This window comes from Microtus ochrogaster, chromosome 16 (assembly GCF_000317375.1).
Source record: "Microtus ochrogaster isolate Prairie Vole_2 chromosome 16, MicOch1.0, whole genome shotgun sequence".
Classification (NCBI taxonomy): Eukaryota; Metazoa; Chordata; class Mammalia; order Rodentia; family Cricetidae; genus Microtus; species Microtus ochrogaster.
This window is the reverse complement of record NC_022018.1, coordinates 44,955,947-44,975,584: the sequence shown is the minus strand read 5'-3', so window position 1 is coordinate 44,975,584 and position 19,638 is coordinate 44,955,947. Positions and strand designations below refer to the sequence as shown.

At 45.5% G+C, this 19,638-nt stretch overlaps 1 protein-coding gene across 4 annotated transcripts in view; it reads right to left on the bottom strand.

The window, feature by feature from the left end:
- Window positions 1–11,888: 11,888 nt before the first annotated feature.
- Window positions 11,889–19,638, bottom strand: part of Gcnt2 (glucosaminyl (N-acetyl) transferase 2 (I blood group)) — a 97,257-nt gene continuing 89,507 nt past the window's right edge. For all 4 annotated transcript variants that reach the window (XM_026783111.1, XM_013349134.2, XM_026783112.1 and 1 more), the window contains 2 exons: window positions 18,848–18,940; window positions 11,889–14,792 (listed from right to left, as the gene is read on the bottom strand). In XM_026783111.1, coding sequence (XP_026638912.1) covers window positions 14,602–14,792; window positions 18,848–18,940 — 284 coding nt within the window. In that variant the 3' untranslated portion in view covers window positions 11,889–14,601. The remainder of the gene's footprint in view (window positions 14,793–18,847; window positions 18,941–19,638) is intronic.

Genomic DNA, 19,638 nt, shown 5'->3' with positions numbered 1-19,638 from the left:
GGCTATTACAAATAATACTGCTATGAACATAGTTGAACAGATGCTCTTGTCGTTTGCTAGGGCATCTCTTGGGTATACTCCCAGGAGTGGTATTGCTGGGTCCAGGGGTAGGTTGATCCCGAATTTCCTGAGAAACCGAAACACTGTAATTTTATTACTGCTAAGAATCGTAATGTCGGGTCAGGCAGTGGTGGCACATGCCTTTAATCCCAGCACTCGGAAGGTAAAGGCAGGTAGATCTCAGTGAGTTCGAGGCCAGCCTGGTCTACAAGAGCTAGTTCCAGGACAGGCTTCAAAGCTACAGAGATACTCTATCTCAAAAGACAGAGAGAGAAAAAGAGAGAGAGAGAGAGAGAGAGAGAGAGAGAGAGAGAGAGAGAGAGAGAGAGAGAGAATTTACTTGATTGGATCATTTGACGTGAGAAACCCACATTGAATCTGGTAACACATTCTGGTGATAGTCCACATAAAAGACTTGGAAACATGGAAGTTTTGCTTCTTGCCTACTTGCCCTTGCTGTTGCTGGCAGTTTCATCTATCCTGCTGCTGAGACATCCATTCACTGGCATTAGAACCTCCTTCACGATGCCAAAACACACGGAAGACAAGCTGAGACACCAGCCTCTTGGACTGAACAACTACCGGTTCTTGGCCTTTTGTCAGGAGAAAGCCATTGTTGGACTAGCAAGACCGCAGCCTGTAAGTCACTCCAATAAATCCTGTGTGTGTGTATTCTAGAATATATATTTATTCTATCATTTCTGTTCCTCTAGAGAACCCTAATATACAGTGATATTTGGAGCACCACAGGTAACTCTTTTGTACATATACAACTGATTTCCCAGTATCCCTAATTTATCTTTGGACATCAACACAAATTTTATGACAGTCACATGGGCCTTATTGTTAATGGCTACTATAAGCATGCCCCTCACCCCCAAATTCCCATAAGCATCATCACTCTAGTCTTAGATAGTGGATTACAATTTTTCTTTCTTTTTAAACAAGATTATTCATTTTTATTTATGGGTATGAGTTTTTTTTTCTTTCTATGTATGTATGTATCTGTACCATTGTCATGCCTGGTGTCCAAAAAGGCCAAAAGAGCCCATCCTGTATCCTGAAACTCAAGTTGTAGAAGGATGATGGAAATTGAGCCCAGGTCCTTTGTGAGAGCAGCAAGTGATCTAACTGATGAACCATCGTCTCTCTAGCCCCTCTAAATATATCTTATAGCTACATAAAATTACTAACATAAAACTACTGCCTTAAACATTTAAGTATAACATAAGCACACTAAAGTTATAATGGGAAAATACCTTTTATTAACTTTATTCAAATATTTATTGTTACCTGTAAGGAGGTATTGTTATTCAACAATAAACTTCATTTCTTTTTTTCTTTCTTTATTATTTTTTGAGACAGGATTTCTCTTGTGTGCCAGCCCTGGTTGGCCTCTATTTGTAGACAATGCTGACCTTAAACTCACAGAAGTCTGTCTGCCTCTGACTCCCGAGTGCTGGGATTTAAGGTGTGGACCACCACTGCCAGGCTTGCATTAGGAAATTAAGAAACTGAATAAGAACTTCATATCTTCCAGAAGGTAGTCAACCTGGATATGAAGAGAACCACACATTAACTGTAACGTGAGAAACCCGATCTTAGAGGAGTAACAAAAGTGAATAGAAAGGGTGAAGAAGGGTTGGCTAGTCTGCCTGGGAAAAATCAAAGAAATGAACCTGTCCTTCAGTAGTTCTGTTTATTTTAAGACTATTCAAATGTCTCTCTGCTTAAAGAATGGAGAAGAAGAATTAAAGACAAATGAGAATTCTAGAATGTGGGAGCCAACCCAAAAGAAATATGTAGGCTGTATTGTCTGAGAAGGTCCTGCCTGGAAGGAAGACAGGTGACTGCAGAAGGAGCAGTGTAGGAGTGGGGAGCTTCTCCCAGGGTACACGCGTGGGTGTCTGAAAGAAGCGCGTGTTGGAAATCACTCAGCAACTATAGCATACTAAAATGGGACAGCTAGTAACTACATACCCGGGATCAGGACGACCCAGATCCCGACTCAGCTCGACCCAGAGAGTCCCCTGCCCTCCCTGCCAATCAAATCTTAATACAAACGTGACTTGCCATCTGATTCTTGGTCTGCAGGAAGTGACACAGTAACAAGACAAAAAAAAAAAATAAAATAAAATAAGAACGCAATCAGTCAATTTTTGAGTGTGGGATAGTCTGCAATGAAAGAGCTAAAGAAAATGAATTTCAAAGAGATTATGAACAAATTCAACGAGGAATCTAGCTCAGGTTCTTATTCCTATAATGGTTTTGGCAAACCAGCACAGTTCCCCAAGGGGCAGCAGCGAGCCTTGAGGAGCCACGACGGGTGAGAGATGGGTAGACGCCATGCAGAGAAAGTGGGTATAGTTTATTCAGTAAAAGGGAAGGGGGAAGGGAGACAGAGAGAGACAGAGACAGAAAAAGAGAGAGAGAAGAAGGTAGGGAGAGGAAGAGAGGCCACAGCTACCCCTTCTGAAGAGAGATGGCAGAGAGAGAGAGAGAGAGAGAGAGAGAGAGAGAGAGAGAGAGAGAGAGAGAGAGAGAGCTTACAGGTTGGAAGAGGAAGGAAGATGAGCTTGCCTCCGTGGAAGGAGTGAGTGGGCAGGGCTTGTCTCTTAAAAGGACAGGACAGACGATTACAATTTCCTTGAGTTAACGTTATACATTTTTCAATGACATTTATTTTTATTTTTTATGTGCATTGATTGGTGTTTTGCCTGCATGAACGTCTGTGTGAAGTGCAAGATCCCCTGGAACTGGAGTTACAGACAGCCATGAGCTGCTGTGTGACTGCTGGGAATTGAACCTGTAAGAGCAGCCAGTGCTCTTAATTGCTGAGCCATCTCTCCAGCCCAAACTCTTTAATTTTTTTTAACATTTAGAGAATGTTGAGGTGGGAATTCAATTAATTAAAGGGCTTGATCTTATCCAGGTGATGATGCATTATGTTTGGTGAGAAATGTCCTAGTCTTTTCTGCCTGTAAGATGCGCAATGAAGTACTTTGAGGTAAAATTACATAAAGCCCTAGATATGCTTTGAAGTATTCCAGTTTTGTTTCTAGGTGGAAGGGGATAAGTATAGTATCATACAGACAGTTGTGAAGTTGGTTGATAGGGTTGTGAGAGTTCACTGAATTCTCTTTGAAAGGATGCTGGGAAGCTTCGCATTACAACATTAAATGCAGGAGATATCTGAACAAAGATGTATCATTGACAGGAGGAGAGAAGGCATGGCTAATGATGGAATTGCAGGCTTGAGAAGCTGCTCCAAGGGAGTTCCTTGGTGTGTGTGCTCCGCTGGTGTTGTTAGAGTGACCAACTGAAGCTGTCTAGTGCCCACCTGGTAACAAGATGTTGTTGCTATCAATTTTCTAGTGTGCCTACGTAATGAGCTGATTTAGGTGCTCCTATGCATTCCCCAAAGCAGAGTCCTGCCCTTTTCCTGTTGTTCTGATAAAATCCCCTGCTGACAGCAACTTAAGAAAGGGTTTGATTGGGCTCACGGGTCAGGGGCCCTTGTATAGCAGTTTCCTCCGAATTGAAATATCTCTTCCCTGAGGAAAGCTCATTAAGACTCAGGCAGCGAGAAGAGTGGAGCGGTGAGTTACTACACTAGATTTGTGCACAATTGTGATTCATTCAACAGTTCACATATGAGGTATGTGTCACTATACTTAAGCTGAGGCTCAGAGAGATTAACTTTTCCAAGACCTTACATATACTTGGGAACATAGCCTGGATCCTGAACATGTGTGAGGTTCTGAAGTTCAGGCTGTACAACGTGTGACGCTAAAATGTAGCTCTAAACCAGCACAACCATGTTCCCTTTAGGATACAACACCGTTCGTAAGGATGATCCCAATAAAGGAACTCCCAAAATACTTTATGCGCTGTATATACATCCAGAGAAAGAACTAGTGCTCTCCCTGAGTCCCCCACTTAGACGCATTCGAGTTGGACACAAGTATAAAGAAAAAAATCAGAAAGGAAGACATGACATAAAGCAGGGCAATGGCTTACATGGGTTGACCAGAACAGATGACATTTGGGACATTTTTTTTTTCAGACAAATTCAATAAAGATGTCTGCTCCTGTTGCCTAAAATCAATATGAAAAGTTTGCCCCTCCCATCTCCAGCGCCTTTGTATAGAGTACATAATTAAACTTTATTTCCTCTGGCCAAGATTTTCTTCAATGTTTTTATTTATTTATTTTTATTTTTTAAATTTATTTATTTATTGAGGATTTCTGCCTCCTCCCCGCCACCGCCTCCCATTTCCCTCCCCCTCCCCCGATCAAGTCCCTCTCCCTCATCAGCTTGAAGAGCCATCAGGGTTCCCTGACCTGTGGGAAGTCCAAGGACCACCCACCTCCATCCAGGTTTAGTAAGTTGAGCATCCAAACTGCCCATGCCCCCCCAAAGCCAGCATGTGCAGTAGGATCAAAAACCCATTGCCATTGTTCTTGAGTTCTCTGTAGTCCTCATTGTCCGCTATGTTCAGCAAGTCCGGTTTTATCCCATGCTTTTTCAGACTCAGGCCAGCTGGCCTTGGTGAATTCCCGAAAGAACATCCCCATTGTCTCAGAGTGTGGGTGTACCCCTCGCGGTCCTGAGTTCCTTGCTCGTGCTCCCCCTCCTTCTGCTCCTGATTTGGACCTTGAGATTTCTGTCCGGTGCTCCAATTTGAGTCTCTGTCTCTGTCTCCTTTCATCACCTGATGAGGGTTAATATTCAGGGGGATGCCTATATGTTTGTCTTTGGATTCACCTTCTTATTTAGCTTCTCTAGGATTGCAAATTATAAGCTCACTGTCCTTTAATTATGGCTAGAAACCAAATATGAGTGAGTACATCCCATGTTCCTCTTTTTGGGTCTGGCTTACCTCACTCAGGATAGTGTTTTCTATTTCCATCCATTTGTACGCAAACTTCAAGAAGTTCTTGTTTTTTACTGCTGAGTAGTACTCTAATATGTATATATTCCATACTTTCTTCATCCATTCTTCTATTGAAGGGCATCTAGGTTGTTTCCAGGTTCTGGCTATTACGAACAATGCTGCTATGAACATAGTTGAGCATATACTTTTGTTGTATGATGGGGCCTCTCTTGGGTATATTCCCAAGAGTGGTATTGCTGGGTCCAGGGGTAGGTTGATCCCGAATTTCCTGAGGAACCGCCACACTGCTTTCCAGAGTGGTTGCACAAGTTTGCATTCCCACCAGCAATGGATGAGTGTACCCCTTTCTCCACACCCTCTCCAGCAAAGGCTATCATTGGTGTTTTTCACCTTCAATGTTTTTATAATGTCTAAAACAAGTTTTATTTTATCCTTAGCAACCATAAGCAGAACCCCAACAGTCCTCTGCACAATGGCTATTTTAGAGAGAAAGTTTCATAAAATGCTAAAGACCCTGGTTATTAGGAGGATAAAAGATTCCTGCTTTGCTCTGGTGGAGCAAAGCCTTGGCAGGGTGAGAGCCATCTTCAGAGTGGAGCGGCAAGGTTTCCATTCTGCTGTCTCAGACGAATAACTCTCATTTTACTGTTTGTCTATCCCTAGTAAGGATGCCAGATTGATTCAAGTGATTCGGAATGCCTTAAAGGCAGAGGATGTTGTGGCATCGAGAATTCCCACAAAATAACTATTGCTTTTCTAAGAAAGAATCTTGTAATAAAAGCATAAATGTCAACAGAAAGTACTTTGCCTCTTTTAACATATTAATATCGCTCAAAAATAAATAAAGATGGCTGTCAGAAAGAAAAAAAAAGTTCACAAGTCTCAGGAAGTCCCTGCATGCAAGTTGGCACAACTGTACTCTCCTCATAGTAGACACTAGTAAGGACAGCTATGGAGAGACTTTCCCTTTTGTCAGGATGCCTACAAGATGCAGGGGGCTCTTGAGAAGTCCCGCTTCTGTGAATCACCAGCCACCATCGGGTAGACTTTCAGTGATGCGGCTGCCTTTGAGTCATCCCGGCTCCTCTGAGTAAGCTGTCGCACATACTCCTGGAGGAACTCAGTGGTTCACCAAACTGGACTTCAGCTGTGTAATCATTTTGGCCTGTGGTCAGCTTCCTATCTGGGGTCACTTCCTGTCTGAGAAGATGTTTGTTCACGTCTCCTCAGGAATAGTGTCACACAATAAGGGCATAGTCAACCATGACAGGAAAGTCATGGCAACGGGAGCCCGAGGCAGCTGGTGACACTGCAGCTGCATTCGGAAAGTAGAGACCAATGAATGAATGCTTATGCCCAGCTCACTTCTCTTTTCTATGTAGTCTGGGATACTGTACATAGAGGGGGTAGTGGGGTTTTCCTAACTTAGTCTAATCAAGATAATCCCCCAGGATATGCCCAGAGGCCCATCTCCCAGGTAACTGTGGATCTCATTAAGTTGACGTTTGAGATTAATCGTCTTGACTACCCCACATATTGCCCAAAATATTGACTGTAGGAGAATGTCTCTTTACTGTTACTTGGAATGTGGACTACACTCTGTCTACTACCTTCTCTGAACCCATAACACAAAGATCAGGGAATCAGAACCTTTAATGGGAATGGCTCCATAGTTGTGTTTATTAATTTACTTTCACTGTTTTCATGCTGGAACTTAGCTGATCAGTAGACCTTGGAATTCAGCAGGGGAGGTGTGTGTTAACTTCAAAGACCGCCAATGTCAATCATCATGACCAAATTAATTAAAGCAAGCAATTAACTAAAGCAAGCTTTTTTATTTGTGTACACAGGCTGCCTCCCCCTAAGGCATGGGTTGAGAGGTTAGCATTGGATGTGAGGAAGACTCACTTTCATAGCACAGGGCAGGGGGTTTCCAAATGTGTGTCAGGGGGTGGCAGACAAAATAGGTGGGGCTTTAGGAGTAGGACAAACAAGTTTGTCCTCACAACCTCTTGAAACAAAGACATGAATTGCAAGGTGGGCGTAACAATAGGTAGTCATAATGATGTAGTCATAGGTGGTCATAAAATCTTTTGAAACAAAGGTAGGGTTGTAAGATGGTTATAAATAACATTTTGAAACAAAAACATGATTGTCATTCCTGGAATAGGCAGTGTAGAACTATTTGTAGTTAAGGGAACAGGTGGGGCATAGCCCAATCCTTGAGAAACACAAGTTTAATCATAAACAGGAATGAAACTAGCTTGTGTTTACTATAAGATGTCTTTTAAGTCTAAGATGGAGGCAGGATGGTTTTTCAGTGTGGCCATCAGACACACAATAGACCCCCAGCTTCCAAAAGATGAGGTTTGCTAGGCTATTCCAAGTTGATAATCCCACTTAACCAAAACTTCTGGTGAAAATACTTGATCAAATTCTTCAAGAAGAAGATTATACATTCAATGGAAAGTGGGTGCAAATCAAACACTGGAACTCAGTATCTCTCGATATATCCAAGCCCAATCACAAAGGTTAATTGAAGACTACGGCGGCCCAAAGGAAACAAAACTATTGAGGGTCATACAATTCAGCAAAGATGATTTCAGTCACCCCATAAGGGAAATAAACTCAGCCGGCTGAGGCCAGGCTGAAGCGGAACTTCACGGATATATCCTACAGCCTTCTGGTGGGTTATAAAAGTAAGGACTCCGTAGTTTTGTGTGCTTCATTTCTGTGCGCATGGTAACCATTTCTAATCTCTCTCCTTCTCGCTGCTATGTTCCATGTCAGTTATGGGAGATCCACTTTAGATTTGTGCTGTATGGTAACAGAGCATCCCATTGGGTTGTCATTGTGTAGTCGGACTACCGCATGAGTTCCCGGGGAGAAAGGAACTACCATGTATTCGCCCCCGACTCAGCACTGATGACGCACCAAAGAAGCCACTCCACACTTAATAGCTCTGTGAACCAATTAGTGTGTTCTGGTTATTTCCAGGAGCATGGTGGGGGTGGACGCCCACCTAAAGGCAGTTGCAACATTGAACAAGACTACAAAAGGCTGCGTCCCTGGAGCTGCCTGTTCAAGCTGCAGGCAACCCCACAAAAGAGGGTCCTTTCCCACCACCACTGCTTACTGTCCATGTGAATGCGGGGAGAGACCCGAGTCTTGTAACTTTCCACACCCGAGCATGCTGGTTTTCTAGAACAGGCTGAGTCCTCTGAGCATCCCTCCTCCCCACAAGGATGTTTCAGCACGGAGGAAATTGCTGTACAACAAGGGACCAGACCAGACTAGTGAGCAACCCATCTTCCAGTTGGGGAGGGGGGGAAGCGGCTCTGTTGTGGGATATTTGTACTCTGTGGGAAGATGTATGGCTGTGATTGGTGTAGTAAAAGGCTGAATGGCCAATAGCTAGCCAAGCAGGAGGTATAGGCGGGACTCCCGGGGAGTCTAGACAGAATTTCGGCAGCGGACTGGGAGCAAGTCGGATGTGCTGTACTAAGAAGAGGTAACTAAGCCACACGGCAAAATGTAAATTAAAAAATATGGGTTAATAGCCGGGCGGTGGTGGCGCACGCCTTTAATCCCAGCACTTGGGAGGCAGAGTCAGGTGGATCTCTGTGAGTTCGAGACCAGCCTGGTCTACAAGAGCTAGTTCCAGGACAGGCTCCAAAACCAGAGAAACCCTGTCTTGAAAAACCAAAAAAAATAAAATAAAATATATATATATATATATATATATATATATATATGGGATAATTAAGGTATGAGTTAGGAAAAAGCCTACGCTAAGGTTAGGCTTTCATAATTAATAATAAGACAGTCGAAAGATAGTCCAACAACAACAACAAAAACTTACTACATATCTTACTTAGGGGGCACTGCTAACTGTACACACACACACACACACCGCGCCATCTTCCTGAGATCCTGTGATGCTCCGCGGGGAGCTGACAAGCAATGGAAACTCAATGGAGGCAGACAGTGCTGGGCAGTTTCTTCCCTTTCAGCTCCGATGTGTGTTTCGTTCCAATACAGAGCTGGGCCATTGAAACACTTCTCCTTTGCCAGCACGCAGGGCATTTCAGCAGCAAAGGCAGAAGGAGGACTTCCGTAAGAGGAAGTAGTTTCCTTTCCGGTCATTGTAGGCCTTTGCCTTGAGTTTGGTAGCTCAGAGCTGACCTTCTTCTCAGCTAAACTTAGCAGGTGGGAGGGCGGATTCCCAGTGAGTTTCAGTAATGCCCTGCCGCAGGTGGCTTCTGGGTAAGTGTCACTTGGGCACTCTCATGAGGTTTAAAGACGCCCAGTGCTGTTCGCCTCTGGCCAACTCTGTGGCCGAACCAGAAAACAGTTTCTGAGAGGATGCTGGCAGCGTCCTAGCTGCTATGTTTTCAGAAGGGTTCACGTCATCCTGCAGAAGGGCTTCCCATTGTTTTATCTGGGGAGCCTGCCCAGCAAACGTTGCAGTGCCCCAGTTGGCTACTGAATCTTGCCGGCACCCCAGTGGCTGGGGTTACAATTGCAGCCTCATCATGTGGCATCTTAACTCACTTCTTAACCATCTAGAGAGCCTGGGCTATACCCTCTTACTGAGTCCCAGACCAGATCAGGGTCTTACTCTGTAACCTAGACAGGCCTCAACTGAACCGTTTTCTTACTGCCTGTGTTCTGAGATTTGAGCGCACCACTCCATGCGTGGTTGATGTGTCTAATCCATTAACTCTGCATGTATCGTCAAAGTGCTTAGTTAAGTAGCCTTTGGACTGGGGGGAGGGGGCTGTTGTGGCACATTTACTCCCTAGCCCATCACAGAATCAGTTTGTTCAGCCTGGGTAAGGGAAAGAACCATGCCTGACTTGTTGGCTGATTGTCGGAATCAAGAGCAAGAACTCACTTCAAGTCAAGAGCTTCTTAACACATTTTCATAATATGTATATTTTATACATGCATTGACATATATGCGTGTATGGGCATATGCACGTATTATTCATGCCCGGTTTCTTATTTTAGTTATTGGGTCACAATATATTACTGTCATAATTGTGATGGAGTAGGAGACTTCAAGTCAGCCCCTGAACTTGCAACACACAATGCCGGCCTTTTAGGGGTTTCAACAGCGTGTTCCAGGCTCATGTCTGGTCTTCCCTGCCTAAGCTCTGGAACCAGCTATGTTCCAAGGAGTCTGTTGATGGAGGAAGGCCATTGATTAATTAAGTAAAGAAGCTGCTTGCCCTGATAGGTTAGAACGTAGGTGAGAGGAGTGAACGGAGCAGAATGCTGGGAGGAAGAGGAAGTGAGCTCAGACTCGACAGCTCTCCTCTCGGGGGTAGACGCCTCAGAGAGACACGATGCTCCACTCTTGCGGGCAGAGGCGAGAGCTCTGCTCTTTGAGGCACACACGATGAAGCTCCGACCCAGGATGGACGTAGGCTAGAAGCTCCCTGGTAAGCCACCTTGTGGGCTACAGCAGATTATTAGAGATGGGCTAGTCCAAGTGCGAGAGTTAGCCGAGAAAAGGGCTAGAGCTAAAGAGCCAAGCAGTGTTTAAATGAATACAGTTTGTGTGTTGTTATTTCGGGCATAAGCTAGCCGGGCAGGCGGCAGGGGTGCTGGGGACGCAGCCCCGCCGCTCCAATTACTACAGTCTGTAACTGGCTGGAATTTCCCCAAGACTAGAGAGAGAAATGATGAAAGCAACCCCTAATGTCCAGCTACAGTCTTTGTGTTCACCTGCAGATGGCAAAATTGCAGTGTAAAGTATCCCACTAGGCAGAACTTCCTGACAACCTCATCTAATGAAGCCCTCACCCCCGGCCCCAATCTGTGCCCCTGTGCCACCACACCGCTCCGGTAGCACTGTTGAAACTTCATTGGTTAATTTCAGAAGTTTGCTTTCTCCATCTGGAACAGTATAGCGCCTACACTATGGGACGGCACGTGAGCCGGGAACTAGGCTGGAGATTTAAAAACATGTGCACAAACACACAGACAGAGACAGGAGACAGGGGCCATCCTTGAAACAAGAATGCCAACTTTATTGTGCTCCAGGGAAGTAGATTGCTGGGATTGGATCTTTGGGATCTCTCTCTTGTTCTGACTCCCTCCTAAATCAAATCAAAACAAAACAAAACTTTCTATTTCCCAGATGCTCTGCCATGCCTTTTCTTCCATGCCAGACTGACACTTCCAAATACTGTGACCCTAAACAAATGCTCCTGCAGTGAAACTGCTTCCCTGGAGCCTTTGGTCATAGTGATTATTGACTGAAGCCTGACTAACACAACAGACAATTTTGAGATGACTTATGCCTGGTAAAATGCTTGCTCGGTAAACTTGAATACCTGAGTTAGGATTCCCAGCATCCACGGTATAAGCCAGAGAAGGGAAGAAGAAGTCATGTCCATAACTCCAATGCAAGGGAGGAGTGAAGGTAGGTGGATCCTTGGGGCTCATCAGCCAGCCAATCCAACCCAAAGGGCATGCTCAAAATTCTAGGAAAGACAATTGCACATATAAAACCAATTTCCTATTTTATCTTTATTCTCACTCACTCTCCCCTCACTCCACAAAGGGAAAGGTCAGTTATTTTTTTTTTTTAGTGGGCAGATGATTTTATGCAGCTACACATATAAAAATATGTTTCTTTCGTCCTTTTAAAAGCTGGGGAGGCCGGGCGGTGGTGGCGCACGCCTTTAATCCCAGCACTCGGGAGGCAGAGGCAGGTGGATCTCTGTGAGTTCGAGACCAGCCTGGTCTACAGAGCTAGTTCCAGGACAGGCTCCAAAGCCACAGAGAAACCCTGTCCTGAAAAAAACAAAAATAAATAAATAAATAAGAAATAAAAGCTGGGGAGACTGAGCCATTGAAGTTTTTTTTAAATGCATGTTCTTTAATGCATATTAGCCAGTTATCAAATAAATACACACACTATCCCTGAAGGTGGAAAACAATATATTAATTTATTTCTAAGAAAATAAAAACAGAAAACATCAAAACCAAAATGGATATCGTAGACGAGGGTACCTTCCCAGCTAGTGCACTAGCTCAGATGTTACTCTCTTCCAATATTAAAGTATTTACAAGAAAGAGGTGACCAGCAACGGGCATGTAAACTTCTATTCCAGAAAACATTTCTCATTTCCCAGGAGAGATCCAGTGTAAAACATTTCTTTTCAGGTGCTATCATCCAAGTAACAAAAAAGAGACCAGTCTGAGACTTGACCTTGACTACACGTATCCCTGCTTTCAACCCCTGAGTCCTGGATACAGTGCCGTTTCATTTTTCAGTAGAAGGAAAAAGAAAGGTTTACATGAACATGAATCCCTTTAAAGACAATCAGCTCTCAGCAGGTACAATTACAGTGCAAGAACGAAATCGTGCTAAGTGATGCCATTTACAGCAAGGGCTTTCTTCATTAGAACAAATAAATAGTTAGGAATACAAGAGAGCTAGCAAAGATGGTCACATTTTAAAAATCATACTTATTCGTTTGTGTGTTGGGGAGTGACTCTGTGCAACAACATGTATGTTGGGGTCATAGAGTAACTGTGGGCGTGAACTCTCTCCCTCCATCCTGTGGGCATGAACCCACTCCCTCCAGCCTGTGGGCATGAACTCTTTTTCCTCCAGCCTGTGGGTCCCAGGAATTAAACTCAGGTTGCTAGGCTTGGTGGCAAGCACCCCCACATGCTGAGTCCTAACCTCATATTTTTCTGAATGATGTAACTTTTTCTCCAAATTAAGAGTCCACTCTTAAGCACTGCCTTCTCTGGAGATACTACATATGGCTTTTATTTTACCTTCTTTCAGCAGCCCTATGGAAATGAGCTGAGAGGATCAGAAGGACACTTATGATTGTGAAGGAGCAAATATAAGAATTTATAACAAGTCGCCCTAAGGCTTGTTACATCATTTGAGAGATGCGGATGCTCACGTCATCCTTGAGAGAGAGGGCTGTGACTTTTGAATAAAATGAGACAAGAAGGAGCTGGTGGAAGCCAACAGGCTTCAGCTTTTGTTTCTCCTTCCCCCACGTCTCTGGACTAACCTGACTGTAATTATTGATCCCTATGGTCTGATGTTATATATATAGCCAGGCCAGGGCACATGCGCAGTGCAATCATTTTGTAAGACTCTAGAGCAGGGTTTCAGAGGCTGATATACTCCCCAGTTTTACAGCGGAGAAAATATCTGTCTGGTTTCCCTCTTGGGTCAACATGTGTCCAGAGGATCACAGACGTCTGAGAGGCGTTTAGTGAAGGCAGACTAGACTAATGGATGAATGAATGAAGGACTGAAAAATGGCACAGATGCCCACCTGGAATCAAGCTCTTAAGTGTTCAGGAACTCCTGTCAGCACCAATCATTGCAAGCTACCTGGAGGCTGCCCTGGTGTGGTTAAAGCTGTGTACAAGAGAACTGGGTCCCTATCTCTCATATAGAAATGGAAACCCAGAAGTGAGCTATTCACGGTCTCCAGATCCACAGACTAGCACCTTTCCCGTGGGGAAGAAAGAATCCCTTCATTCTTCTGAGGCTGTTTCAGGGTTCTCGGTGGGAAAGAGAACATTCTGGAATAAAACATGGAAACGCCCGGCATCCCTGAGGTCCTCTTCCTGCAGCCACAGAGTGTCTCCTGTCTTCAGGACATGTTCTGTCGCATGTTAATGGCTTTTGTACTATACACACAACTTCAGACTCAAGTAAACTGAGAATGTCCGTGTTCACAGGTCTGTTTGTGATGCTAGAGACGGAGTTCAAGTCCACACATGTGTCCGTTAAATGCTCAGTCACTGAACTACATAGTTCCTCAGCTCCTCAAGATCAGTTCCTTTTGTTTTTGTTTTTCAAGACAGGGAGTCTCTGTGTAGCCCTTGCTGTCCTGGAACTTTCTCCATAGACCAAGCCGGATTCAAACTCAGAGATCTGCCTGCTCTGCCTCCGGAGTGTTGAAATTAAAGGTGTGCACCACCACAGTCGATCCATTCCTGATTAAATGAAATCGGTGAGTTACTAGAAAGCCATCTCTACTCCTATGTATGGCTGGGCACATAGTTGCTGCGAAGGTGGTTATGAACGCTTCCTCCTCCAATAAACCAAGTTTTGATTTCCTTAGATAGTACCACCCATCATTCTCCTTTCCAGCAGGATATACTAATATTAGTATCTGGCACAAAGAGCTGATGCATTTAAATTTATCATCGACCACACCAGTAGCATCAGGTGACTGACTGCCAGACAGCAGAGCCAGGTGTGTTTGTACACACGTGTAATAGCAGCACTTGGTGGGTGCGAGGTGGGAGATGAGGAGAGTTCAAGGCCATCCTGGGCTACCTGGAAAGAAGCAAGGTAGCCAGAGATAGACGGCAAGAGCCTGTCTTTAAAAAAGAAGACACAGAAGAGACGTTCAAAAGAAATGACCAGACTAGCTAAAAATGGCAGAACAGCTACACCCTGCCACCCTGTCAGTGTATCACAGTGTCCAGTGGATAATTTAAGCATAGTTGTGAAGCCAGGTCCTGATATTTTCCTGAAACCAGTTCTTGAAGCCTCCTGCTTAGCCAAGGCGAGGGTCTCTTGGAGAGGAAGGCTCCGCTTTACTACGCCTTCTGTTTCCCTTCCGGCCAGAGCTGCTGTGGATCAAAAATACCAGCTGGGTTGTATGGCGGTCTCACTTTGATTGAGGGTTCTCTCTCGAAGCCACAGCTCCAGGCATTCCACAGTGAAAGGGTACGTGTTGACCTCAAATTTGTTAGCAAATAGGCTCTGTGAATTTATTAGCCATTTTAAGTCTCCGTTGCCATAGATGCAGATGCCATGCACATAGTGACCTATTGGGGGAGACAGGGGCGGAAAAACAGTTAGACATACCTGTCTTTAGAGGGGTGAACTCGAGGTAGCAGAAACCTGATCAAGTATGGTGAGATGCCAACGAAACAAGACTGGGCTGCCCTAGCCCGCTAGGAGCTTAAAGCGCTTAGGACAAACGGCACAAAATACGCACTTGAATAAGATGAGTATTGAAGACTACAAAACCAGGGTCCTAAAGCAGTTCCTGTGTGCGCACATGAGAGTTACAGGTAAGTTCTAGAAGCGCAGGGATCAAAGAGGCCCTTTCGGCTTGTGTTGTCTCTTCTCTGAGCTCTGGTGGAATCTAGCTTCCACCTCTGAGTGCTAAGGTAGCCTCACCAATGTAGCATGTCAGTCAGCAGTGCACTCTGAGACAGAGTTTCTCTATGTAGCACAGGCTGGTCTTCAATTAGCAACCCAATTGCCTTGTTTCCTGGGTGTTGCAATTCCATGTGCCAGGCTAGCACCGAAGTTCTTAATGGCCTCCTTTCACAACTGCCCCTCCCCAAACTGTCCCCACCATACTCTGCAGCCACCACCTACACACACACACACACACACACACACACACACACACACACACACACACACACACACAGCGCAGCAGCCAGAGAGGTTGTGTTACCACACAGGTGGAATAGATCTTCTCTGCTCAGAGTCTGGCATTTGAGACTCTTGACTCTGGTCACTCTTTGCTCTTCTCCTGCAGGGAGCCGGACAGGATCGCCATTGCAAGATGGCACCACATCCTGTCTTGCTGGTTATAAACAACTCCATATTTGGCTATGCCTTTGAGAGCTGCGTGTCCCCGGCTTCCCGCATGCACTGTGGATAAGGGTCCCTGGGCCTATCTCGATGCAGTCTGGTGTCAGCTGATGATGGCAGCCAATCACAGGATGACCTATGTGCCAATTCCATATATAAGCAGCCGCCATTGTGCGCTCTCTCTCTCTCTTTTTCTCTCTTTGTGAAGCTCCTCGGCTTGCTCTCTCTCTCTCTCTCTCTCTCTCTCTCTCTCTCTCTCTCTCTCTCTCTCTCTCTCTTCAGCGTCTCTCGTCCCTCTAGTCTCTCTCTTGCTCTCTCGTTTTCTGCCCCCCTTTGCTTTATGCTCTCCCTCAACCAAATGCACTCCAGTAAAGCGTGATCTGAGAAGAATCCTCGTGTGTGGTGGGTGTTTCTTCCTCGCCGGTCGAGAAGCCCGCCGCATTCTCCAACTACTTCAGGCACATGGTCCTCCCTGCCAGCCCCAAGCACAGCAGGCTCACTCTCCCTGACTCTCCCAGGGGCTCCCCTGTACCTCTATAACCTGTTCTCTCCCAGATAACTCACAGCCCAGCGCTGGTCACCACCTCAAGGTCACTTTCTCAGTAAGGCCCTCCCTACCACATTTCCCTCTTTCATTCATGTGTTGGTGTTTACTACCAATTGGTGTGTGTGCAAAAAGGAACACAAGCATAGACATGTGTATCGTATAGGTGATATACATATAAATATCATAAATTATACCCAAACCGTACACATTTATTATTTCATATATACATTCATTTTTATGAGTCATAAGTATCTTAAAATGTGTTAAGACTATAAATGACACACATGAATATTTTATGATATATGTGACATTTTATCTATTTGTAGTGTTTTTCACATTTTTGAAAGGAAGGGAGATACTATTTCTGGTCCTTCTTTCTAGGCAAGGCCTTGCTACTCCTGGGCTGGACTACATGCTCCAGAAAAGCAGGGATTTTAGACCGTGTTGCCCCCTTCTGCGTCCTCTGCCTCTGAACAGTGGCTGGTAGATATTTCTGCATCACGGTAGTAACTGCTGAGTGTAGGAATGCAGGCAGCAGGGAGGGAGGGCCGTGGATGGGTTCACCTGGGAAGCACAGGGTGACCGGTAGTGGCTGTGGAAAAACTGAAGGCAATGCCTCTGGAAACACTGTAGAGAGGGGACATTTCTGTTTGAGTCGGGATTCTGCTGGAGATGAGTGGGGAACAGGAAGGGCGGAAAGTTGGATTGGTCCCCAGAGCTCCGTGACAGTGTTATGAGAGTCGTTAAGGGTCAGAGCCAGGGTCCCTGCTGCAGTAAGCCAGGTTCAACCACCTGTCTTTAGTAAGCCAAACAAAAAATGATGAGAAGCAGACAAAGGAAATGTATTAAATGTGGTCACATTGAGGAGAGGAGCCAGGAGACCCAGTGACTCGCTTCACACCCATCTTTGAGGTTTAAAGGACCAGAGGTGTGAAACAGTCCCGGTCATGGTGTGGTTCCAGCCAGCACGGTAGTCAGGCAAGCTGTCAGGTCTGTGTGAACCATCTACCAGGGCGACAGTTCTCCCACTGACTGACACCAGGCTTCAGCCTTTTCCTTCTCCACCAGGGGATTCCTGGGGACCCCCCAATGCCTTGGGGTGCTTTGTTTCAAGAGTCTAAAGAAAGGATGGACACTTGAGTGTCCTTCCAGAATCTCTTTGTTGTGTTACTGAGTCACTGCAGTGATGGCATGCAATGTCCCAGTTCCTCTGGATTCTGCCTCTCTCTTCTCCCTACATTCTGGTTTGGAGGGCAGTATTTACGCCCTTCACGGCATGAAGCTTTCCAGTGTTCATCGGCATAGCAGGTATTTAACGTTGAAAGATGAAATATGAGTCTGTGGTGGGCTTGGTTCCTAGCTGGTGAGCAAGAAGGGTACCTACAAAAATACAAGGCTGACCAGTCCACCTTCTCGACTAAGGAGGGACAGGGCATGGGAGAAAGCAGAGAGGAGAGGCTGCAGGCAAGCCTGTGCTGTTGGGGCAGTAGCTTCTCTGACAGGGGAAGGCTACAGTTCAAGGTAATGATGCCACCTGGGTGGCTGGTGTGGATAAGGCAGAGCAGAGGAGACTGTATATAAACTCTAGGGGGAGGCAGAGTGTGGCTGGCTTGATGAAATGGTAAGGGTGATATATATAGACAATGGGAACTGACTGAGTTTTGGGGTTTTTTTTTGAGGCAGGGTCTCACTGTGTATCTCTGACTGTCCTGAAACTCACTATGTAGACTTGGCTGGCTTTGAACTCACAGAGATCTATTTGTCTCTGCTTCCCAAATTCTGGGATTAAAGGCGTGTGCCACTACGTCCAGCTCTGACTGGGCTCTTGTGAGAGGCAAATAGGATACAATAAAAAGACACACGCAGACACAGGTAGACAAGGTCATATAAGAGCCATAGGAGAAAGGCCAAGAAAAAAGCCAATTCTGTGGCCCGTGATCCAATAGTGAGAAAAATGAGGACGTTTCTGCTGTATAAGTTGTCCATCCTGTGCTGCTTTGATATAGCAGCACAGGGAGGTAGATGCACCGGCTCACTATGTGCTAGGTGGTGTTGGGAGTGCATGATGCCTGGTGGATTCCTTCTTCATATGGGTCTACAGAAATGACCATGACAAGCGGAGTGCAGGGCACATTTCTGCAACCCAGAGACAGAAGCGGAGAATCCAAATTTCAAGGTCTTCCTTGGCTACATAGCAAGTTCTGGGTTACTCTAGGCTACCTAAGACCCTGTCTCATCCCATCCCCCACCCTGTTGCAAAAGGCAATGACTTAGGGTCTCTAGTTCTTGTCTATTTTGGGAAGAGTCCTTTCTCCTTGGCATCACCTGCCCTGTGCCAGAGGGGTCACACACACCAAGTCACCCCGACCTGTGATGTGGGGTCAAGGTGTGAGCATGCTCCGTCACAAGGATGTGACATCACCTGTCCCAGCCCCTGTACTCCCAAAAGGAAATGGGGCAATGAGAAGGCAGAAATTAGCAAGGACAAAGTTCACTTTAACTTGAAAGTACTGTCTCTCCTTGGCAGCTCTGAGATTGAGAATGTCTGAGAAATGGAAACTTATCGTCAGGAGACAACGTGACGCGGCGTCAGGCGTCTCTAACAACCCCCACCCCCCCATCAGTCTGTGTACTCCAGCCTTCTCTGTGCAAGAACCCCCTCTATTACAGTCATCCTCATGCCTACAGCAACAGGCAACAGAGCTCAGGAACAGGAGACCTTACCATGGCAGCCTCCGTGCATAGCTTCCATATCATTCCACTTGATAGCTCTGAGGTTGCCTGTCCAGGAGGCATTTGGCATGGCACCAGGAACTCCTGCAATGGTGATAAAAGAGCAGTAAGAACCAGGGAGCTCAATCTCAATTCAGTCCTCACAGCTCCTCTTTGTCCTTCGGGCTGTTGTGTACTGCACGACGGTCGTTCCCCTGGGGTTCTACACACCAGACAACAACAGCACCCTCTTCCCAAATGTGACAACCAAAAATGTCTGCAAGCACTGCCTCATGTCCTATGGGGAAACAACATTGTCCCGTTCGAGCAACACGGTGGCAAGCTATCTCAACAGATTCCATTCATCTCAAAACACTCTGCCCCCCCCCCCCTTAGCCATACAGGGCAGTTATACCCTCAAATAAAACAGAACTCATGACTGGAAATGGTGGAGGGTTTTAGAATCCAGCCCTCCAAAGCATTTGCGAGTGTATGGAATCAACACAAGCTTGAAAGACATGCTTTGCGAGAGCTGTGGCATTTTCACCACGATAAATACAATTTACAATTTAATGTATACAGAATGTCATTTAGAGGTAAAGATGCTGTGCAAATATCTGTGCCCCAAATGCAACAGTCCTCTCTTAGGAAATTATAAGATGATAAAGCATACTTTGGTAGGAAGGATAATGTCCCCCCCCCCACACACACTTCCACATTCTAAACACTGGAACCTGTGGATATGTTATATTACATGGCAAACACTGGAACCTGTGGATATGTTATATTACATGGCAAACACT